Raw genomic sequence first — 24,513 nt, forward strand, 5'->3', positions numbered from 1 at the left:
AGTGGAACAGAGCCAGGCAAGTGATGCAGGAGTGACCAGGAGATGACACAGTGGGGCCAGTGTGCAGCTTTAATATGTGGGCTCATGGTAGAGTTTTAGCAGAAGATCCCTATCTGCAGGTTTGCCCTGCTCTTCTTACCTTGTCTGTTCTTCAGTATGCCCTTGGGACAGAATAAGCGCATACTCATGTCTCTGATCAGGCTGTGTCCTCCTTGCTGCCAAGTTCTGGAGAATTCCAGCTGCGAAGCTTTACATCACTCATTCCCTCCATACTCTCTGACATTCGCTGTGTGAGACACTGAGGGGACAGTGGTAACTACAGTATGGTTGCCACACTGCCCTCTCTCCTCCCTCCTTGTGAAGGGAAAAGCCCAGTGTCTCCTGCAGGAGGAACACCTGAGGCCAGTACAGAATGGAGTGTGAGGCTGAGATGACCCTGTGCTGATGAAAAGACAGGGACGCGAGGCAGCCCAGGAGGAGGAACACAGAGCTGGATGAGCACCGGAAGCCTGGCTTTGCTACTGTCTGCACCCTGACATGGGTACTTCCTGTGGCCGCCCCTGAGGCAAGGAGACCCTGAGGGTCTCCCTTTCACCATATCCACTCTCATCAGCTCCCTTGCTTTTCACACTCACCTGTAGGTCTTTGGGCTGTAGGTCCTGCATGTCCAGCTCCCCTCCACATCTCACAGGCAAGTGTCCAAAAGGGAACCCATCACCTTTTCCTTGCCCTTGTAGTGAGGACCAAAGCAGGCGACAGTATGAAAGCCTCAGGAGAGCTGTGATGGGCGTTTGTGCCTGTGCAAGGATACTTTGTCCCCTGATTAGGGGATCAGCCCCAGATGAGCCACTGTGTACCTCTCATAAGGGAGAGGATAGTATGCCTTCCTGGCTTCCCACCCACTAACCCAACATGTATCTGTCCTTGCTCAGTTTATGTCACTTCCCCCCTCAAAAGGGTGTGTGCTTGCATATTGTGAAGGTGGGTTCTTTTTTGGGGGGACAGAGTCTCTCTCTGTTTCCCAGGCCAGAGTGCAGTGGCGCAATCTCGGCTCACTGCAACCTCCACCTCCCAGGCTAAAGCGATTCTCCTCCCTCAGCCTTCCAAGTAGCTGGGATTACAGGCATGCACCACCACGTCCAGCTAATTTTTTCTATTTTTAGTGGAGATGAGGTTTCACTGTGTTTGCCAGGCTGTTCTAGAACTCCTGGCCTCAAGTGATCCGCTGGCCTCGGCTTCCCATTGTGTTGGGATTACAGATACAAGCTATTGCGCTCAGCCATATTGAGAAGGTTTTTTTAATGAAAATAAATTCAAATCAGTTTGTCTAAAAAAAAAAAAAATGTCATTACCTCTCTTGAATGTTTGGAGACACAGAATATGCCTTTGCTGCTGATGCTGTTTTGGGAAATGTTGCACTGTGCACCTCTGAGTCCCATGCAACAACCTGTAATCGTGACAGCTCTGTGTGCAACAGAACTGGGTGCCATGTTCCCAGCTACCCTGTGAGGTAGACAGGAACACACAGCCAGTACGTCATAGAGCCTGGCATCCTATCCTGTGATCTGGCCTGTCTGATCACAAAGCTCACCTCATTTCTCCCCTGGTTTCTCCCTTACTTTGATTGTACTGGAGAGAGCAGGAAAAAGTTTGGTTTGGGAGATCCAGCAACGATAGTGTCTGTTTCCGCCCACCCTAGGGAAGCTTCCTGCAGGGTCTGCCTGTTCAGATGTACACATGGCATTATGTGCTGTAAACCTGGCTGAATGTGCAGAGGAGAAGATCCCACCAAGCATGCTGGTTGAGATCCACCTGACTGCTGCCATGGGGCTCAAGACGCGGTGTGGAGGCAAGCTGGGCTTCTTGGCTGTGAGTACCCTTCATTTCCCTTCTGTAAACCTCCCCTGAGCACTTACCTAGCCAAGAGCTAAGATGCAAAAGCAGGTATGGGTCGTCTTCACCCTCAGGTGCTGCCCACCTAGAGGGGTAGGCATTCATTCAGTTGCTCATTTCACCAGTACTCCCAGCAACCAATAAAACAGACCAAAATTCCTCCCCTTGTGGCCTTAACAACCATAAGCCTTGTAGGCAGGACATTTTGGTGCCCTGAGGTAATATGAAGATTGGTTAGATACAGATAGCAGAGCTATACTACTTGGGGGTTAATATACAACTTTCTGCTCTTCAGGTGGTCATAAAAATTCTTAGAATCTCTTGGTTATGTCTCCTGTTCTTTTATTTACCCAAAAGGTATTTATTGGGCATCTTGTGTTGATCACAGCACTGTGAATCCAGAAATAAAAGCTAGTGCCTTTGCCAAGCTACAGAGTTAAAGAAAAGAATAAAAATAAAGAAGATCTGTGCCTATCTACAAAGAACTCAGGTCAGACCCAGGGCAGGGATTGTGGTTATCAAGCACCCCCCATATGCCTGGCTAGGAGCCAGCCTTGGGAACTCTCAAATGGGTAATTCCCTCGTCCTTGTTATCAGCTAGTTCACAACATGCTGACCTCAGGCTTTCTCTGTTTCTAGCAGAAACAGGCACGTTTTACTCTGTGCCCCACTGTGGGTAGACTGCTGAATACATCAAGTATGTTCAAAACAGCATTGTCACATTTCTGTTTCTGTATCTCAGTAATGGCAGAGGCAAGCTGAGAATGAATCAGAACGTACCCTGTGGTGACAGTGACATGTTTCCTGAGGTACATCACGATAGTCTAGGTGACAAAGGGCGTGGGGAAGTCCAGTGTACTTTCTGTGTCTTATCTCTGTTTCTGGTGACCACAGATAAGAGATTCATCCCTTGATTCACTCATTCAGCAAAGACAACTGAGCACCCTCTCTAAGTAGGACATTTGCCTTGTTCTCAGGGAGCATACAGTCTGGCAAGGAATATAGACAGCCACCCTTCTAGACTTTGACATTGACCTTCTCATGAGGAGGACTGGGTTCCAGGTGGGGAAAGAACCCCATCCTCACCTGTGGCTAGACAACCTGGGAGTCCACAGACACTGAAGACACATCATTTTTCCTATTCATTTCAACCTTCTCTCAACAAATCTTCCTGGGACCAGGTCTTCAGGACAGTGTGAGCTAGGGTGAGCTCCTGAGCTGATCTTGGGGAAAATCAGGATGGGCTTTCTGGGAAAGGTGAATCTAGGCTGAGAGCACGAGGCATTGATGAGGTCTCTTCCCTATTCGGTGTATTGAAGTGCTCTGGGCTGATGTCATTACATTTGTAACTTCCATGCTCCCCAACAATGTTTAAAAGACATTCATTTTATCAAAACATAACATGTGTGCAGAAGAATGTACACATTTTAACTTATCTTGAAGTAAAGTCACCCATGTAACACCTGCCCACATCAAGAAGTAGGACATTCCCAGCACAGCCTTTCCCACTCTTTCTGCTTCTTCCTGCCCCCAACCAAGGTAACCACTTTTCTGAATTCTGTCACTGTAGTTTAATCTGCCTATTGTTTCTCATTTCAGTAAACTTATCAAAATATACACTTAGAAGTCTGGCCGTGTGCAGTAGCTCACACCTGTAATCCTACCACTTTGGGAGGCTGAGGTGGGCGGATCACCTGAAGTCAGGAGTTTGAAACCAGCCTGACCAGTATGGCGAAACCATTTCTCTACTGAAAATACAAAAATTAGGCCAGGCATGGTGGCACGCACCTTTAATCCCAGGTACCCGGGAGACTGAGGCAGGAGAATTGCTTGAACCCAGGAGGCAGGGGTTGAGTGAACCAAACTTGGCCACTGTGCGCCAGCCTGGGTGGCAGAGTGAGACTCCATCTCCAAAAAATAAATAAATAAATACAAAATACAAAAATTAGCCAGGCATGGTGGTGCACACCTGTAATCCCAGGTACTTTGGAGTTTGAGGCAGGGGAATCGCTTAAACCCAGTAAACAGAGGTTGCGGTAAGGCAAGATTACACCACCACACTCCAGCCTGGGTGACGAAGTAAATGACACTCCATCTCAAAAAAAAAAAAAAAAAAAAGTACAATATACATGTCAAAAAGTGTACAAATCATAAATACACAGTTCAGTGACTTCACAGGGTAAACACATCCATGTAGCCAGCAGACAGCTCAAAGCACAGAGCCAAGACGTTGGAAGCCATTCTTGGGCCCCTTGCTATCCCTAACCTGCAACTTCCCCCAAGCTTTCCAGCCTTCCATGGGTAACCACCATCCCAGTCACCTCAGATGTTTTGCCTCTGTTTAAACTTTATATTAATATAAGGTGAGTCTTGCAGTATGTACTGTTTTGTATCTGATTTTTTTTAATTTATTTATTTTTTTTTGGAGACAGAGTCTCATTCTGTTGCCAGGCTGGAGTGTAGTGGCATGATCTTGGCTCACTGCAACCTCCGATTCCCTGGTTCAAGCAGTTTTCCTGCCTCAGCCTCCTGAGTAGCTGGGATTGCAGGCATGCACCACCATGCCAGCTAATTTTTGTATTTTTAGTAGAGACAGGGTTTCGACCCAAATGACCTGGTTTGGTGATCTGCCCGCCTTGACCTCCCAAATTGCTGGGATTACAGGCAGGAGCCACCGCGCCCGGCCTTGTGTCTGACTTCTTTTGTGCAATGTGTAAGAACCATTTATGTTGTCATGTAGAATTACAGATTGTTCATTCTCATACTTTATAGTGTTCCATTGTATGACTAGATTATTGCAGATGAACTTCTTCGTTGCCTTCTGGTTTTGGTTATTATGAAGAGTGCTGCTGTGAACCTCCTTGTACACACATCTTTCCATAAGGATATCTACCTGACCCAGAGGCTGTTATTTTAAAAACTGTCCTTCCCCTGCTGCACCAGGTGGCACCTTTTTTTCATAAATCAAGTGTCTGTGTACGGTGGGTCTGCCTCCTGATCTGCTAGTCTGTTCCAGTGTTCCCCCACCACCCAACGCTAATGGCCGTTATGTCTTGATGTCTGGAAGTGTTGGTCTTCCAGATTTAGTGACTGTTTTTTGCTCCTTTACCTTCCTACATTAATTTTAGGCTCATCTTTCATCATCCCAGAAGCCCAATTTTCCTTATCACTAAGATGCAACTGCCCTCTGAAAGGGACTCAGCCTATTTGAGGCAGGCATGTGTGTGGCAGCTGGGGATCAAGATCACTGGTTTCCTTAGAGTCGTCTCTGCCCATGAGCCCCCAGAACACATTTGGTATGCCTGACAAGCAGTGAGCAGTACTGTATTTCCTCAGATTCTTTCATGGACATACTAACATGCATGTAATTTATTGTGATTATACCATAAACCCTGACTTTTTTTTTTTTTTTTTTTTTTTCACTCACTTTTTTTTGCCTAACAGTGAATCTTGGGTGTTTCTTTGTAGCCTCTTCATTCTGCAGAGGTACTTGGTGCTGCTGCTGGACATTTGGGTTATTTCCAGCATTTGCTGTTGTAAACGGCGCTATAGGGAATATTTTGGCCATTGTCTTTACACACCTCTGTAAGAGCTTCCTCAGATTAAATCTCTAGAGACGGTGATGCTGTGTCAAAGGATATAAATATTTGAAACTTAATAGTATTTCCAAATTTGCATATTCAGTAAGATGGAAAAAGGAGAACTGTCATCCCTAAAGCAGCTGCTCTTCTCTGTTTACTTCTCTTGAGAGAGAATAAAGAGACTCAGACAGTACTTTCTTATAAAGGAAGAAGCTTTGAATTTGGTGAGATATATTTAGCTAGCAAATGAGCCAGGTGTTGGGGGCAAGAGGAGGGCTGGCCTCGGTAAGTGTGGTTTAGACTAGAGGTTCCCAAACTTGCTCGACTCACTATGTCTCTGCAGATTTTTCATGGTGTCCTTTAGTCAAAAGAAATACCTAACAGTTCTGTTTTTTGTTTGTTTGTTGAGACAGGGTCTTGCTCTGCTGCCCAGGCTGGAGTGCAGTGGCGTGATCATGGCTCACTGCAGCTTCAATCCCCCTGGGCTCAGATGATCCTCCCCCCGTAGCTTCCTGAGTAGCTGGAACTGCAGGTATACACCACCACACTGAGCTCATTTTTTTCTATTTTTTGTAGAGTCAGGATTTTGCTATGTTGCTCAGGCTGGTCTTGAACTCCTGGGATTATAGGCATGCACTACTGCACCTGGCCTCTGTTAAGCAGTTAAGTTTGAACATCCTAATAGGTATTTAAATTGTCTTAACTTGAAGTTGAAAGAAGAAATAATACTTTTTGCTAGGAGTCGTAGTACATACCTGTAGTCCCAGCTCCTCAGGAGATTGAGGCAGGAGGATTTCCTGAAGCCACAAGTTTGAGGCTGCAGCTAGCTATGGTCATGCCTGTGAATAGAGCCACTCCACTCCAGCTTGGGCAGCGTAGTGAGACCGTGTCTCTATGAAAAAAAAAAAAAGGCTCACACCTGTAGTCCCAGCACGTTGGGAAGCCATGGTGGGTGGATCACCTGATGTTAGGCGTTCAAGACCAGCCTGGCCAACATGGTGAAACCCCGTCTCGACTAAAAATACAAAACTTAGCCAGGTGACACAAACCTGTAATCCCACCTACTTGGGAGGCTGAGACAGAATCGCTTGAACCCAGAAGGCAGAGGTTGCAGTGAGCTGAGATCGTGCCACTGCATTCTAGCCTGGGTGACAGAGCAAGACTCCATTTCAGGTTAAAAAAAAAAAAAAAAAAAAAAAAAAGAGGATATTTTGGATTCTTTTTTTTTTTTTTGAGACGGAGTCTTGCTCTGTCACCAGGCTGGAGTGTAGTGGTGCAATCTTGACTCACTGCAATCTCTGCCTCCCAGTTCAAGCTATTCCCCTGCCTTGGCCTCCCAAGTAGCTGGGACTACAGGCACACACCACCATGCCCGGCTAATTTTTTATATGTTAGTAGAGACAGGGTTTCACCATGTTGGCCAGGATGGTCTTGATCTTCAGACCTCATGATCCACCCACCTTGGCCTCCCAAAGTGCTGGGATTATAGGCGTGAGCCATCGCGCCCGGCTGATATTTTGGATTCTTAGTAATTTCTTAGAAATCATGGTTATTAAGAATCCAAAATATATATATATTATATATACATATCTATTTTGTTTGTTTGAGGCAGAGAGTCACCCAGGCTGGAGTGCAATGGCACGATGTCAGCTTACCACAACCTCCACCTTCCAGGTTCAAGCCATTCTCCTTCCTCAGCCTCCTGAGTAGCTGGGCTTACAGGCATACACCACCACACCTAGCTAATATTTTAGAGACAGGGTTTCACCATGTCCCTCCATCCCTGTGGTCACCTTGCAATGTTTGAGTTGGGTGTCTCGGGGTGTCACCCCTCTCCGAGCCTCGGGGTCCTCTGTGGAGGGGGGCATGACGGGGCCTCCCCCACGGTGCTCAGCACGGTGGTCGGCCGGCCCTCTGTGCGTCCACCTGGTGCTGGGCAGGGGCGGGCTGGGGCATACACAGGGGTCTTTGTGCCTGGCTGGTCTCAAACTCTTGTCCTCATGATCTGCCTGCCTCTGCCTCCCAAAGTTCTGAGATTACATGCGTGAGCCACTGGGCCCGGCCCGGCCTTTTTTTTTTTTTTTTTTTTAAGTAGAGACGGTCTCACTCTGTTACCCAGGCTGGAGTGGAATAGCTATTCACAAGCATGGTCTCACTGTGTTTCTTACCAATACATGCAGCTGTCAAGCAGTGCACACCTTTTCAAGCTTTGGGATCAGACTAGCCACCACCACTCTCTCCTTTCCACATCAATTTTCACACAGTACTATGACAGATATGACATCATCCAAAGGAAGGTAGTGTGATTTCAATGCTGAGGCTGTAGCCTCTCCCCATCTAGTCACTTACAGTGCCCAGCTGATGTCGAATGTCACTGTTTTCCTCCAAAGTTTAAAATAGCCTATGGTTGCCTGATCACTTGCTTTGGGACCTCAGACTGCCTTGGCACCTGATTTGAGAGCCATGGGGTTAGACTGATGTTAGGGGACACAACTGGAGTTGGGACTGGCCCAGGGGTACTGAGTGGCTCTCAGGATCTAGGCAGTTGTGGGGTTCTCGCCACAGCCTCTTTCACATCAGGCAATTAGCAGATGAGTTACAGGGCAGAGGCTCCTAGGCCCCAGTTGGGGAGAATCCTGGTGTCTATAAAATTTAGGAAAATTAAAAAAAATTTTTTTTTTTAGGCCAGCCATGGTGGCTTGTGGCTATATTGCCAGCACTTGGGGAGACTGAGGTGAGAGGATCACTTGATCTTAGGAGTTTAAGACCAGCCTGGGCAACGTGGTCAAACCCCATCTCTACCAAAAATACAAAAATTAGCCTGGCATGGTGGTGTACCCAGCTAACTTTTGTATGGTCTGAACTACTCAGGTGACTGAGGTGGGAGGATTGCTTTGAACCCAGGAGGTCAAGACTGCAGTGAGCCTTGATTGTGCCACTGCACTATAGCCTGGATGACGGAGCAAGACCATGTCTCAAAAAAGATAAAAAAATTTAAGGAAAATTATTATAGGACTAAAATGCCAAGAAAATAAAAGCCATTTTCACAATTTCCCTTACAGAAGCCATCCACGTGTGTGTGTGTGTGTGTGTGTGTGTGTGTGTGTGTGTGTGTGTGTGTATGTATACTTTTTGAGATGCAGTTTCATTCTTGTTGGCCAGGTTGGAGTGCAGTGGCACAACCTCAGCTCATTTGCAACTTCCACCTCCCAGGTTCAAGTGATTCTCTTACCTCAGCCTCCCAAGCAGCTGGGATTACAGGCACCCGCCACTGTGCCCAGCTAATTTTTGTATAGTTAGTAGAGACAGGGTTTTGTCATGTTGGCCAGACTGGTCTGGAAGTCCTGACCTCAGGTGATCCACCTGCCTCAGCCTCCCAAAGTTCTGGGATTATAGGTGTGAGCCACCACACCCGGCGGCTTTTTTTTTTTTTTTTTTTTTTTGAGATGTGGAGTCTCGCTCTGTCACCCTTGAGTACAATGGTGCAATCTTGGCTCACCACAACTTCTGCCTCCTGGGTTCAAGCTTGAGCCCAGGACTAGCCTGGGCAACATAGCAAAAACCCATTTGTACAAAAAATTAGCCAGGCATGGTGGCATGTGCCCTGTAGCTCCAGCTACTTGGGAGGCTAAGGTGGGATGATCATCTGATCCCAGTGGTTGAGGCTGCAGTGAGCCATGATGGCCCACTGCACTCCAGCCCAGGTGACAAAGTGAGACCCTGTCACAAAAGAATTAAACTTAAAATATATTTTAGCTTCGTGATTTCCACACTGGCCCTTTCTGGTTCCTCTTGCCATATGACCTAGACCAGGCTTTGTTTCTGCTTCTGTTTGTGACATTTGGGCCCTTCTGAGGGACTAGTTGGTCCTCAGTTTCTCCTGGAGCAGCCACCAGGCTCCCTTGCTGATTGGACATGTGGAGTAGGCTGTTCTGGAAAGAGAGTTGGAGCCAACCATTTAAATGTTCTGGGACCTCAGAAGCCCTGGAATCACATCACCCTCGCCAGCCTCCATCCCGGCTCAGCTCCTCAGCTACTGTTCTCCCACCACTGCAGTTACCAGCTCAGCTTCAGTGAGTGTTTTGTGGAAGGTTGGCGGAGGGTCACAAGGTTCCTCTACATTTGTTCTCCAATATACAGTATCAACACTGGTTAGCAAAGAGGAGAAAGGACTATTAGTGCCACTGATCCCATGATTAGAAATGTAAGTGAAATGCCCCACCTCATGCCACAAGCTGCCATGAGATTATATGTCTATAGAACAGGTTATTTTCTCTCAGATTCAGGCAATATCTCCAGGTTCCCCCTTGAAGAGAGACAGACTTCTCTGTCTGTGTCCTTGAGTGGCACTCTGACAGTGCTATTTCTGACCCTGGCATTCAAGTCTTCTGAAGCTGCTACATTTGCTGACAGCTACTTAGTGCCCAGTAAAGGTCAGAACCATCAGACTGAACCAGACCATGAAACAGCTCCCCTCCTGTGGGGGCAAGAGCTGGGTGTAGAGGCTGACGTCTGCGGGCCTTGGCCTGGCAGCCTCGCCCCTCGGCTCCCTGGACTTCCTATCTTATGCGTCTCCCTCCCTCCTGCCTTTCTCTCCTCAGCTCCTCACTCACCCTGGCCTGTTTCAGGGAATGGTTATGGGTTGGAAGTTGTGAGTGTTACTGTGAAGATATCCTCTCTCAAAAATGACAGAACTGAAAACGTGATAGATAGTATTGTCCCTACAGTTCTTGTCACTGGGGTCCTGCAATGATGTTATCCCCGCAAGTGGAGGAGGGGCCCGGAGACAGGAGGCCCTGGCTCTTTGAATTGTCCCACAAAGAGGCTTTCCAGGATCCCCCCTGTTCTTTCTCGAAGGCTGGTGTTCATATCAGGGGCTCATGCAGGGGTGCTGTGGAGTTTCTGTAGGGGGCTGCAAAGCTGACCCTGCGGGGAGAGTCTCTCACCTACCTGCACACAGATACTTGCCTGCATGGGGCCTGGGCTGGCCTCCGAGCTGCCCCTTCACTCCAGTGCCATCTAATATGATCCTGACCGCTGGCCATGTGCCATGCACTCTTCTAAACTTTACACACAAAGTAAAAGTAAAAGAAATATTAGTGAAAGCAGAATAGTTTTGCCTAAAATAGTCTAAAAGATATATAATTAAAACAACATGGTGAAAAGTTGCAGAATAGAAGGGGCTGCCTGGCTTGGCACTCACAGGCCGAGGGTGAAATACAGCAGCCAGGGGGCCTCTGAGCCCCCTTCTTGGGAAACTCCCCTCCCAGTTTACCCTGCAGGTTGAATGGCAGTAGGATCAGGCAGCCCCAGCAGGACAGGATCCAGCAGGGGCTTCACACGTGCCTCATGGCTGCTCCCTGCCCTCCTGCCGGGATTTCGACCCAGTCACCAAGTCCAACACACTCCGCTGGTGGGCTTGCCCTAGTTTCCATGGTGGGGTTTACTTCCAGGTACCTGTGAGAGTCCTAGCCCTGCACTGATCTTTCCCAGTCTCCCCGCAAGCCCATCTCCACCGTGGTGCTTTCTGATGGCCCCACCGTGGCTGCAACCAGCATTCTGCCACCTTGGTGTTACGGTCCTTGTCCTTCCACAGAGCTACTTCCTCAGCCGAGCCCAGAGCCTGTGCGGCCCCGAGCCCAGCGCTGTTCCTGACTCCCTGCGTTGGCTCTGCCACCCCCTGGGCCAGAAGTTTTTCATGGAGCGGAGCTGGTCTGTGAAGTCAGCTGCCAAGGAGAGTCTGTACTGTGCCCAGAGGAACCCAGGTGAGAACAGCTCGAAGCTGTTCAGAATTGGAGAAAGCCATGCCAGCTGTACTACAGAGCTACTGTGTAGCAGACATGTGGTGACACAGGTTGTCTCTCAGTATTGTTGAGTCCGTTTGTTTGTTTCACCTGAAGCTCAGGGAGGTCACATAACTTGCCTAAGGTCACAAGCCTGATCAGAAATTGTCAGTGGCTAAGCTGGGTGTGCAGCTCTGCTCTCTCTGACATTCAGAGCCCATGGTCCTTACGTCACACAGCGATACATTGTGATTAAGCACCAAGTGTCACTCTTAGCCCTTGTTTTGGGGCTTTGGAGACACAAAGGATGTGTGAGCCCTGCTCTCCCTGGCCTCCAGAGTTCGGGAACAATAGGTGGCAGGCAGTCATCAACTGCTGAGAGTGGTGACAGGGACGAGGCTCCAGGCATTGGAAGGAGGTGCTGGCTTTCTGTCCCTGGCATTTGATAGTGATTGGAGTTGACTTGCCTGGCCTTGGAGCAGTAGAGGCGGGTCAGGATTGACTTAGACCTTGAGTGCTCAGTGGCTCTCAGCTTTCTGCTGTACTTTTCTTCCCCTCTCAGAATTGGGAGTCTGTGGAAAGAGTGAGGTTCTGCAGGTTCAGGGGTGTGTGTCAAGCATCGTGGGGGTTCACTATCCTTTTCTTTTTTTTTTGAGGTGGAGTCTTACTCTGTTGCCCAGGCTGAAGTGCAATGGCATGATCTCAGCTCACTGTAACCTCTGCCACCTGGGTTCAAGCGATTCTCCTGCCTTAGCCTCCCGAGTAGCTGGGATTATAGGCATGCACCACCACCACCAGCTAATTTTTGTATTTTTAGTGGAGATGGGGTTTCACCGTATTGGCCAGGCTGGTCTTGAACTCCTGACCTCATGATCCACACACTGTGGCCTCCCAAAGTGCTAGGATTACAGGCATGAGCCACTGCACCCGGCCTTCTTTTCTTTTTTAAATAACTTTATTGCTCAACATGAGGAATTATGTGCTACACCAAAATATAAGGGATGAAAGCAAAAGCAATCCTCAGTCTTTCTACCCCACCCCTGCTGGCTAGACATGGACTTCCCAGTAGCTTTGTCATTTCTGGCAGTCTGTGCTTCCAGGTCTTGTTACCTGGAATACATTCATCAGTGTCCCTTCTTCTCCTGGTCATTAGATCAAGGCCCACATATCTGCCACATATGTATCCCACATACCTGGCCACATGAGAGGAGAGAGAAGGGGCTAGTGATTTCAGGCCTGCCAGTAAATGAACTTGCTGGTAACTGTCAGTGTCCAAGCATTGCAAAGCCCTGTGTCTAAGTAGTTCAGACAGGTCACTGCTGATAGCACGTTCCGTGACGAGGCTCTGGGAAAACAGGAGCATGTTCTTTGTTGTCATGAGCATGGGAGCAGCCACCACCTTTTTCTCCTTGCCCGGTGGTTCTCCTGAGCCACATGGAGAAGAGACATCCTCTGAGACATTCCATTTTCTGTTTTCTGATCCATCTCCACCTGACAGCTCCCAACCTTGGAGTACTGAGCACTGTGCCAGGAGGCACAGCAGCCTCCCCCATGCCCCCTCCCTACCAGAGCTCATACAGAACTAACCTGGTCTCTTCAGCCTGGGAGTGAACACTCTCCCCCAGCCACCAACTATTCACCGCAGTCATTCTGGGCTTTGGTTGAGAAGGGGGATCTGATCCCCATTCACAGGCACGGCTGTGTTTTGAGTTTCTATCCATAAAGACAAAGTGGATTTATAAATGAGCCCCATTTAACCCTCCTTTCCTGTCTCTTTTCCAGCCGATCCCATTGCCCAGGTCCACCAGGCCTTCTGCAAGAACCTGCTGGAGCGAGCTATAGAGTCCTTGGTAAAACCTCAGGCCAAGAAGAAGGCTGGAGACCAGGAAGAGGAAAGCTGGTAGGGTCCCCAGACCAGTCCCCCTGCCTCAGGGCTTGTCCAGCCAGGCAATTCCAGGACCACCTGAAGGCCTGCACTCCTAGAGGGAAACAGCCCTGGCATCGGGTTGGCAGGGCAATCAAATGGTTCCTTTGTATTTAACTTCTCAAAAATGAGAGCCCTACATGAACTCTCACCTGGCCTTTCCTCCTAGACCAAGTGCATCCATTTTTATGTATCCCTTTACCAAGCAGAGTCAGTACTTGGACCAAATCAGGAATTTCATTTGTTTGCTTTGCTGTTTGGGGTAGGGAGCAGTGACCTGTTGAAAGGGGATGGGAATAAAATGCCGCAAGTTCAGCAGAAGGGAGACATATCTGGCCCGGACATCTTGGGGACCCAGTCCCTCATGGAATGTGCCAGGCAATTTTTGTCTCTGACATAGTTACTCAGCATAGTCCTTCTCTCACAGAGTAAGACCTGAGGGGCAGATGGGTGCCAAAGTCACTTTCTTTTTTTATTTTTGTTTTTTGTTTTTTTTAGGGGGGGTGGGGGCGGGGGTTGAGATAGTGTCTCACTCTGTCGCCCAGGCCAAAGTGTAGGGGCACAATCTCGGCTCACTGCAACCTCCACTTCTTGGGTTCAAGTGATTCTCCTGCCTCAGCCTCCCAAGTAATTGGGATTGCAGGCACGCGCCACCATGCCTGGCTAATTTTTGTATTTCTTGGTAGAGGTGGAGTTTCACCATTGTTCAGGCTGGTCTCAAACTCCTGACCTCAAATGATCCACCTGCCTCAGCCTCTCAGAGCATTGGGATTACAGGTGTGAGTTACCATGCCTGGCCCCAAAGTCACTTTCATACAAGGAGCAGTCCTGCTTGGGAGATAAGAAAACTTCTGGGAGGAGATAACTCCCGACTTGGAGCTTCAGGGGAGGAGTGAGGGTAGGCTGTGGGGGATGTTAGGGAAAGGCCTCCAGTAGAGGGAAGAGTGTCATGACAGCCCAGAGACACGGAGGAAGGATGCCTGGGGAGTACAAAGGGTGCACATAGACAGCGCTTGCGTGTGCCTGGGATGACGGGGAAGGGGCCGAAATGGCCATTGGGTCTTAGAGCTGGAGAGCTGAACAGCCAGGCCATGAGGTGGGCCTTGTATATGTTTTGATGTATGAGGTACATGAGACCCTTTCTTTTCTTCCTAGTGAATTCTCCAGTGCTCTGGAGTACCTGAAATTACTTCATTCTTTTGTGGACTCTGTGGGGATTGTGAGCCCCCCACTCTCCAGCAGCTCCGTGCTCAAATCTGCCCTGGGTAAGCATCTGCAGTTGGCCCACAGTCTCGGGGTGCTTAATTCAGGTCTTCACAGTGCTTTTGCCCCAGGGGTCCAGGGTGTTAGGAGCGTAGATGCCAGCCCCTTCTCTGGATCCCAGGTTTATACCTATGAACCTCATATGGCCCCAAATCACAGTCACCCCCTCCCAAACAGCACTCACAGGCAGGAAACAATGGTTTTCAGAGAAGTAGGGCAAAGAGTGGTTGAATGCCTTCCTCAAGTGCTGGCTATGTGGCCCAGGAGACAATCCTTCTTAATGCCCAGAAGAAAAAGCAAAGAGTGACCCATGCACCAGGCCAGGCGAGGGGGTCACTTTTCAGATGCACAGTGACTCCCAAGGCAGCTCTTGGGCCTTATGCTCTTTGCAGAAGAGACTTTTCATCTGGGCGTCTCTGCCACCCCCAGCCCCTGATCGCCTCAGGGTCACAGCATAGTCCACTCACTAAGTTGACACCAGGACATTTCTTTGCTTCTGTCCCTAAACTGCCATCAGGATGATAGCACATCAGCTGCCAACTCTTGGGTTTCTGGGGCCACTGGGGATGTTGGGGCTACCAAGCTACCTCTGGTCGCTCTCCCTAGGGAGGGAGGGATCCCAGAAAATCAGCCACCCCATCATGATCCCTGACCTGTGGCCTCTCTGTTTTCAAGTTGAGGGAAGCATGACCATCCCTGCTGGTTTTGTGGGATCACTACTGTCATCGTTTTGCAGCTGAGAAAACTAAGGCTGTGAGAGGAGACTTAAAATATTCTAACAGGAGCCTGTTCCAGAGTCTTTGAAGATATTCTTTATGGCCATTGAAAGCTTAGGGTGTATCCATCTTTTTACTTAAAAACAACACTACAGTGAACATCTGTGTTAAACTTTTTTCTCTCTTTAAGCCAGTTTCATTATGATAGACTGCCAAAAATGGGATTACTAGCTTAACGGGAGTGAACTTTTCTTTTTTTATTTTTTTGAGATGGAGTCTTGCTCTTGTTGCCCAGGCTGGAGTGCAATGGCACGATCTTGGCTTAATGCAATCTCCACCTCCCAGGGGTTTAAGCAGTTCTCCTCTCCTGCCTCAGCCTTCCGAGTAGCTGGGATTACATGTACCCACCACCACACCTGGCTAATTTTTTCATGTATTTTTAGTAGAGGCAGGGTTTCATCATGTTGGCCAGTCTGGTCTCGAACTCCTGACTTCAGGTGATCCGCCTGTCTTGGCCTCCCAAAGTACTGGGATTGTAGGTATGAGCCACCACAGCCAACCAGGAATGAACATTTTTAAGGCTCTTGATACATATTGCCAAATACTTTCCAAGATCTGTTCACACCAGAATCCTGGGCGTGGGAGCCCAGAGGCTGCTGGCCTATTGCCAGCAGGCAAAGATGTTACCCACCTCTGAGGAAGAAAGTGTAGCAGCCTCTGAGTGCTACAGGTCTCATCTCTGTGGGTGCTGGAGTACATTTGGTGCTGTTCCCCTCTAGGTCCAGACATCATCTGTCGGTGGTGGACGTCTGCAATCACTGTGGCCATCAGCTGGCTCCAGGGAGATGATGCAGCTGTGCGCTCTTATTTTACCAAAGTAGAACGCGTCCCCAAGGCCCTGGAAGCGACAGAGTGCGTAAGCCTTCTTGGCCACTCGCTTCTCTCTAGGGGAATCTTATCTGAGTTAGTGGGAGCAAGCTGCACTGGGTGGGCATGTTGGGGTTAAGGGTCAGGACTGCATGACAGTTGGGGAGCTAGAAAAGTCAGGGGTGAAGGCACCATGGAGAACTCAAGTTGGGCCTGCAGGTCCTATGTGCAAGTGTCCTGCTCTGCACAACACGATAATTGTCCCAGCAGCTGTCAGCACTGCCTCCTCCCTGCAGCCTTCATGGCGCCACAGGCTAAAAGGAAGAGACAGAGCAGCGTGGCTCCCAGCACCTTCAGAAGCTTCGTGGTGGAGGCAGGCAGGGTGCTGGTGGCTCACAGTCAGTGCAGAGGCCACAGTTGCCCCCAAAACTCACGTGTACTGGAGCATCCTGCCCCTGTGTGCCAGCATTTTATCCACTTTCCTTCCAGCCACCTCCAGCTGCACCATCAACCCTAGCAACCTTGTCCTGTAACTAAAATAGCCTTTGGCACATGGCATAACCAGAGAGCTTTTGACATTCCTCTTTGGAGATTTATGTCTGCATCTTGGGGACATTCGGCACATAGTGATGGGCAGCCCTGCCTGCTGACTCCCTGGCTGTTTCTAATTGGATCTGAGTGTTCTAAGAGAAACTGTAAAATGCCCCAGATGAAAGGCCCCACAAGGTCCTATCCTTAGAGCCAAGTCTGTAACATTTCCTGTCAAGGAGACTCTTAACCAGGAGCATAGGAAGGAGCTGAGAAGAGTGAGTATACACAGGCTTGAAGCCCTGTGCTCCCTGAAGTAGATGTGACACCCTAATTCATTGAAATAGCTTCATTTTTAGGCCCTCTGACTAGTAAGCACCTACTCTGCCCCAGCCCTGTGTAGCATTCCACCTGTATGTATGTGTCTCCCAGTCAGTGTGCCTGAGGACATTGAGGCTCAGCAGGTAGGTTGTCCCAAAGTCATCTCACTCCTGAGCAGCAGAGCTGCCATGGACAGCCAAGACACCCCTGCAGGCACTGCTGCCTGCTGGATTCACTTATCCCTGGGTCCCTCTGCTCTTCAGGAACTAGGATGCTATGAGAACTCCCCCCAACCCTAGCCTCCCCTTTTACTCCCCAGACTGCTCTACAGAAAGAAACTAACCAAGTTTCTCCACAGAGTTTACCACTATATATTTGGGGGAATGGTCTCTTAAAGAACGGGTACAACACCTTATTGTGGCCACTTTATAGGTAAGGAAACTGAGGCACACATGTTGGAATGCCTATCTTAGATGGCTTCTTAGCAGCAGACGTAGTGGTGAAGCCTGTACTTCTTCCAGCATTGAGTGAACGTGTTACAGGGTTGGAAGCCAACCCTAGCCCAGGGCTGGCATTTCAGATCTGGAGCTGGTGGCCTGGAGCCATCATGGTAGCACTGCAGTTGACAGACCCACATGTCATGTCAGTGTGGGGTGTGGTGGTCACTGGCTTGGGCTCCTCTACCTGTCACACAGGTGATACATAGTGACCTGCTTCTCGCCTCCCTTGTCACTGCTGCAGGAGCCCCCTGGTGAAGGCCGTCTTCCATGCCTGCAGAGCCATGCACGCCTCACTCTCTGGGAAAGCAGATGGGCAGCAGGGTTCCTTCTGCCATTGCGAGAGGGCCAGTGGCCACTTATGGAGCAGCCTCAACGTCAGCGGCGCCACCTCTGACCCTGCCCTCAACCACGTGAGTGGGGGCTGAGCTGGCCCCTGGGGGAGGTGCTCTGCCCTGGTTCACGAGAACACTCCCACCCACTTCATGCTGACCTCGCAGGTGGGGTTGTCCAAGAGATAGATAAACCAAGACAGCAGCCCCCTTTCAAAAAAAGGTGGACTCCCTTGTCAGTCTCTGAGGCAGGCATGTTGCTACCTGCACCTTTCTTAGGCTCCCAGAGTCCCAGGTCCTGCTGGCCCATACGATCTGTAAGCCCAGGTGCACCCCCGCTGGCCAGGGCTTCACCCTGCATTTGTTCCAGCGGCTTGCATGACTTTCCAGGCCTCTGTAGGCAGCCTTGGAGTGGACCCCTGCCCCCTGCCCCTGGCACATGAACGGAGTTGAAGACTGCTCTGGGCGCCTGTCTGGCTGACTGCACACCTCCTGGCGGGCAGCTGTGGTGCATTGTAGTTGCATTGCATGTTCTGGTGGTATCCATGCAATGTTTCCACAGTGCATCACAGAGGCCTGCCTGGCCCTCGAGACACCCACCATGTCCTCACAGAAGGCCCCATTACTTGGGGAGGTGATTCTAATAGAGGGCACTGCTGCCTCTGTTGGGGACTAAATCACAGCCATCCCAGGAAAAAGGGGAGGGTACCCAGCTGAAAGTGGAGCTTCACCTGGTCTCCTGGGGAACGTGTCCTTATCTCCAGAGAGGGAAGGGCAGGCAGAGTCCTGGAGGTTCAGATTCTCAGCCACTCCCTGGGGTTTGATCTCAGGTAGCTAGGCTAGTACTTCATGCTAGATATTGTCAGTGGGCCTTGGCACTGGGATGAACCCAGGACAGCATGCCAACCCCTACAGGGACAGGCAATGTGCAGAAAAGGCCCAAACCAGCTGGGCGTGGTGGCTCACACCTGTAAACCCAGCATTTTGGGAAGCCGAGGTGGCCAGATCACCTGAGGTCAGGAGTTTGAGACCAGCCTGGCCAACATGGTGAAACCCCGTTTGTACTAAAAATACAAAAATTAGCCAGGTGTGGTGTTATGTGCCTATAATCCTAGCTACTCAGGAGGCTGAAGCAAGAGAATCGCTTGAACCCGGGAGGTGGTGGTTGCAGTGAGCCAAGATCATGCCAGTGCACTCCAGCTTGAGCAGTAGAACAAGACTCCATCTTAAAAAAAAAAAGTCCTGCCAGGTGCAGTGGTGTGTGCCTATAGTCCCAGCTACTCGGGAGGCTGAGGCTGGAGGATCACTTGAGTCCAGGTGTTCTGGGCTGTAGTGCGCTCTACTGATCAGGTATCTGCACTAAGTTAGGCATCAATATGGTGACCTCCTGGGAGAAGGGGACCAAAGTCCCAAATTCTCCTGGGCTGCCAAGACCAAAGGCAGATGGCGAGCCACATCTCAGCTTCTCTTTTGGGCTTTCCATTAGTCTTCCATATTTGTCTTCATGAGAGAACCAAACAGCACAGGCTCAGTTTGGGGTTCTTTGGTAGCAGCTCTGAGGTAGGAAAGTGAGCCTAGAAGACAACCCCATGCAGCCTGGTGGCCCTTGGAGGGCAGAATCCAGCCATAGGCCTGCTGCCCCCATGCCCACAGGCACTCCTGCAGCACACACAGTTTAGAAGCACCAGGTTTTGTTTGAGGAGAGGCATCCTTATCCACATCCTCCTGAAGCAGACAAGAGCCGGAAAATTGTAGGCAAGGATCCAGGCCTTGTGCAGGGACAGGGCAGGGTCTGGATCAGCATAGGGACTTAATTCCCCAGGCCCAGTGTCTTGGGAATGAGGAAAGCCAGGGCTGGGTGAGGTGAGGCTCAGCTTGAGAGAGTTCATCTGGACCAGAGGGCTGCTTGCGGCCCATCTCAAGATGGACTTGCTGCTCCTCACTGCTCAGTGTCATGTGGGTATGCCACTGGGAGCCGGGCGGGCAGCCCAGCCTCATAAGCGTGTGGCACACACGCAGTGTCTTGTCATATGACACAGCAGCCCTGTGGTGGTGCCATTTCCATTTTTTTTTGGATAAAGAAACTGAGGCTCAGAGAAATTAAGTCCTGCGCCAGGATCACATAGCTAGTAAGTGGCAAAGCTAGGTCCATCAGCCTAATCCCCAAGCACCAAACCACTCTGCGGTTCTGCCTTCTGAGACACCTGTCTCCCTCTCCCCCTCCTCCTCCTCCTTCCCTCAGCCCCAGCTCCAGGCTCTGCTGCCATTTCAGGCTTTTCCTTGGCACCTTGTGGGTATCGCAGTCTCTTAGGTAGCCATGGTCGGGCTCCCCTGAAGTGAAAGAACCTGTGCCTTCAACCCACAAGGGTTTTATTTCTGCCCTTGCCACCTGCCTGTGCTGTGTCCCCTATACAATCTATGGTCCCTGTCAGAGCCTTGCTTTCTCACCTGCAGAATGGGGAGGGCCTGTCTCCCACCTCCTGGGTCCATGGAAGGGATTGGTTCTCCCTTGAGCTGTTCTCATGTCCTCAGTAGTTTGCCAGACTCTGGGGCTCTCCACTTCCTCCCAGAGCTGCCCGGTGTTGGTCTGGGGGAAGCCTGGTAGGTGCTGGGATCCTTGCCTCAGGGATGGGCCAGTCACCTGTCCCCCCTCTCTCATGGCTGACCCCACAGGTGGTCCAACTACTCACCTGTGACCTGTTACTGTCACTGCGGACAGCGCTCTGGCAAAAGCAGGCCAGTGCCAGCCAGGCCATTGGGGAGACCTACCACGCATCAGGCGCTGAACTGGCGGGCTTCCAGCGGGACCTGGGCAGCCTGCGCAGGCTGGCACACAGCTTCCGCCCAGCGTACCGCAAGGTGAGGCCCAGCTGGCTGGTGGGGCAGGGCAGATTGGAGTTTGTGGGGCCTGAGCCCAGAACCCAGCATGTGGTTGTGGAGTGGGCCCTCTGAGGTCAGCCTGGTGACCTGTGGAGCACCTGCTTGGCTTGTGCCCAACACTGGGCTGGGCGCCATGTGTCCCTGTGTTCAGCACACATTGGTTGAGTGCCTGCTGTGTGCCTGGCCCTGGAGCTCGGCAGGGAGCAGGTCATACTTTGCCGCCACAGACGGGCCAGCAGGGAGCCACACCTCCCCAGGCACATGCTGGGTGGGAGGACACTGAGGGCAGTGGCAGCAAATCAGGGCTCCTGGCCTGGTCCTGAGCTCCACTTTGACTTTTATAACTGTTGGCAAAGTGACAGAATTTCTCTAGAACCGCAGTAAAGGGAAATTGACGTTTATTCTTTTTCACAGCAGCTAGGGGCGTCAGTTTTTCTGCTGGGTAACATCCCCTTGGCAGTGACCACACTGTCTGAACTGAGTCTTGGAGGAAAGTTCTGTGACTGGGCTTGCCAGGCTCCAGCCATTTCCTTTGTTGTTTATTTTTATTGTTACTTAATGTATTCAACATATTTGTACCTGTATTTTTTTCTAAGAATTTGAGTAAGATGACTCAGAAGTGTCATTGAGGGGGTACGGCCTGGGCTGGAAGGAGGAGGCCTCAGAGCAAGGCTGCTGCCACAGAGCCTGGTATTTGGCCTCCACATCCATCACCCTGAGGTGCTGCAGGACCCACACAGGGTTGCACTGTGGCCACTGTGTGCAGCAAGCCAAGATGGACACAGCAGACAATGTCATCAGAGAGCCATTCCTTACCGTGGAAAGAGGGCATGTGCCCCAAGGCCTGGGACGGCACCCCTGCCTCCTAGAACCCACTCTGGTCAGCCCTCTGGTCTGCTCACAGCATGGCTGGCATCAATGGCTTTTTATTTTTATTTTTATAAAGAGGGTGGTCTTGCTATGTGGCCCTGGCTGGTCTGAAACTCCTAACCTCAAGCCCCTGCTTTGGACTCCCAAAGTGCTGGTTTTACAGTTGTGAGCCACCTCATCTAGGCCCAAAGGCCGCCTCTTAAATACTGTTTCCATCCTGCTTCTCCCTGCTGAGAGCCCTGCAGTGGCTCCCTGTTGCCTACCAGGACCAGAATCTACCTGGCAGCACTGAAGACCCTCCCTGACTGAGATACAAAGGCATCAAAAAGAGCTTGAGAACTTAAAAAATGACAGACTTCGGCCTTACCCTTCACCTACCAGTGGCTCATACCTCAGCACTGCAGACTTTTACCCGCACGCCTCTAGACTCTGTTCCTTTCTAAAGATACGGAAGGAAAGAGGGTACCGAACCTCTCTGGTACCAGCCTAGCTGTTTCCCTCACCCCTCTGTCCCTGCCACACCTGTCCTTTTGTCAAACTGGCGGCAGCCTCCAGGGCGTTGAGAAAAGCAGGCACTTTGCCTCTCTCTCCTCTCCTCCCGTTCCTGCAGCTCAGCCAGGTTTCCCGCCTGGCTCAGGGTCAGAATAGGGGACAACAGAGGTTACTTTCAGGGTTGAGCAAGGCAGGTTGGTATGGGAAGGGATGTCATCAAGTGGCAGGCAAGATGGCTTAGGGAGAGCTACCCTGAGCATAGACAAGTGGGGACCAGGAGTATGATGGATGTCACCCTGCACCTCCCCAGGTCTTCCTGCATGAAGCGACCGTGCGCCTGATGGCAGGAGCCAGCCCCACCCGCACCCACCAGCTGCTGGAACACAGTCTGCGGCGCCGCACCACACAGAGCGCCAAGCACGGTGAGTCCACCACTCTCCAGCTCGAAGGCTGGGGCTGGCCCTGCCCCCTGGGAAGAGAGGAGGGGAGGGGCCAGCCCAGCTCCCACATCTAGCAGCTGTGCCCAACACACCTCTCTGAGAATGAAAGAAGCCTGAGACCGCTCTTGGTGGGTTGCAGAGGTGGGAGTGGTCATGGGTCATGCTGTGATCAGGGAAGGAGGGTTGGGGTGGGGTCCGAGCACAGGCGCAGGTGTAGAAGCAGAGGCTCCAACCAGACCATGTGGCTCCATCTCAGCCCCAGCCCCACCACAGGCTGGCTGTGGGACACTGGACAAGTTCACTTCTTTTCCGTGGACTGGGGGGGGCAACAGACCCCACCTCCCAGGATGGGTGTCAGTGTTGAGTGAATGAGTCCAGGTAACGCTGAGGGACAGCACCGGCTACGTGGCAGACTCTCAGTTCTGACATATATCTCCTTTCCACAGGAGAGGTGGATGCCTGGCCCGGCCAGCGAGAGCGGGCCACTGCTATCCTGCTGGCCTGCCGCCACCTTCCCCTCTCCTTTCTCTCCTCCCCGGGCCAGCGGGCAGTGCTGCTGGCCGAGGCTGCCCGCACCCTGGAGAAGGTGGGCGACCGGCGCTCCTGCAATGACTGCCAGCAGATGATTGTCAAGCTGGGTGGTGGCACTGCCATTGCAGCCTCCTGACCACCAGGCTCAGCCCGCCCCTCCACCTCTTTCTTGGTTCCTCCCCGCCAGCATCTTCCCACTGAGAGTGGTAGGAAGGAGCCTTGTCTTCCTAGCTGTCACCTGCCGAGGCTTCTGGGCCACCTCAGGCAAGTGGGCCCCTCGGCAGAGCCCCTTAAAGCTGTTGTCACTAGATTCCCATGGTCCAGGGTCTGGTGGGCATGAGAGGAAAGGTGGCAGGGCAGAAACTGGTTCTTGAAAGCAGCAGGGGGAGCTCCCAAGCTGCCAAGCCCCTGCCTCCAGCCTTCCTGACTTTCTCCTGAACCTCACACTCTCCTTTTTGCTTCCTCAGTTTTTATCAGGCTTTCTCTGGGAGATAGTAGTCTCTCAGCACCAGGGAGCAGCAGCCCTCAGGCCTGTTCCCGGCATGCCCTCCCCACTTTTTATACGAATGTTTTCTATCAGTGTGCTTGGGTTTGCCATGATGCGAGGCTGAGTTGCTGTGGCATCTTGATTCTCTCCCTGGGTCTGCGTTCCCTCCCCGGGTCTGCGTTCCCTCCCCTGTGCCTGACTGAGCCCACTCATTGTTTTTCCCTTTATTACATAGGACAGCCAGAGGAGGAGGGGACCCAAGCTCTGGGAGGCTGGTGGGAGGCAGGGGGCATGCCTGCGGATGGATGAAATTATGTCGGCATTATTTTTTAATTTTTTAAGAAATAAATGGTATCTTATTTAATTGTCCTGTTCCTTCCCACTCCCCACCTCCTAGGATGTCAGCCCAAGCTTAGGGTAGGCCCAGGGGGCTGGGAGAAATTAAGCCACCCATTGGGACTGGGAACCAGGGGCCTTCAGCATGGCGTCCAGGTTCCCTCTTCCCTGACCCCAACACCTACCACCACAGTGCAGACTGGCCCCGACTTTACAGTGGTTCAGCTTCAACCGTGTTTCAACTTTACAATTGGTCTGTTGGTGTATTAAATGAATTTTTGAATTATGATATTTTCATTTATGATGGATTTATCAGGAAGTAACCCTATGTAAGTTGAGGCTGTGTATTTTTATCCCTAATTCTTTTTTTTCTTAAGACGGAGTCTCGCTCTGTTGCCAGGCTGGAGTGCAGTGGCATGATCCCGGCTCACTGCAACCTCCACCTCGTGGATTCAAGCGATTCTCCTACCTCAGCTTCCTGAATAGCTGGGACTACAGGCGCATGCCACCATGCCCAGCTAGTTTTTGTATTTTTTATTAGAGATGGGGTTTCACCATGTTGGCCAGGATGGTCTTGATCTCTCAACCTTGTGATCCGCCCGCCACGGTCTCCCAAAGCGCTGGGTTTACAGGCGTGAGCCACCATGCCTGGCCTTTTTATCACTAATTCTTGACCTGAAAATAAACCAGGGTGACCCAACCCCTCCCCATCAGCAAGCCCCTCTTTACAGAGTGGGCAGAAGGTTGCCTTTGGTGGACACTAGGAGTGAGG

At 51.0% G+C, this 24,513-nt stretch overlaps 1 protein-coding gene across 2 annotated transcripts in view; it reads left to right on the forward strand.

Annotated features, from left to right (window-relative positions):
* The window catches only part of SREBF2 (sterol regulatory element binding transcription factor 2), a 75,982-nt gene extending 52,213 nt beyond the window's left edge, over positions 1-23,769 (forward strand). For both annotated transcript variants that reach the window (XM_032270163.1, XM_032270164.1), the window contains exons 11-19: positions 1,700-1,869; positions 11,071-11,239; positions 13,040-13,157; positions 14,337-14,446; positions 15,940-16,072; positions 17,618-17,786; positions 20,379-20,564; positions 22,258-22,369; positions 22,834-23,769. In XM_032270163.1, coding sequence (XP_032126054.1) covers positions 1,700-1,869; positions 11,071-11,239; positions 13,040-13,157; positions 14,337-14,446; positions 15,940-16,072; positions 17,618-17,786; positions 20,379-20,564; positions 22,258-22,369; positions 22,834-23,054 — 1,388 coding nt within the window. In that variant the 3' untranslated portion in view covers positions 23,055-23,769. The remainder of the gene's footprint in view (positions 1-1,699; positions 1,870-11,070; positions 11,240-13,039; positions 13,158-14,336; positions 14,447-15,939; positions 16,073-17,617; positions 17,787-20,378; positions 20,565-22,257; positions 22,370-22,833) is intronic.
* The last annotated feature ends 744 nt before the right edge of the window (positions 23,770-24,513 follow it).

The sequence above is a fragment of the Sapajus apella genome, unplaced genomic scaffold (assembly GCF_009761245.1).
Source record: "Sapajus apella isolate SASKATOON/1434 unplaced genomic scaffold, GSC_monkey_1.0 scaffold205, whole genome shotgun sequence".
Lineage (NCBI taxonomy): Eukaryota > Metazoa > Chordata > Mammalia > Primates > Cebidae > Sapajus > Sapajus apella.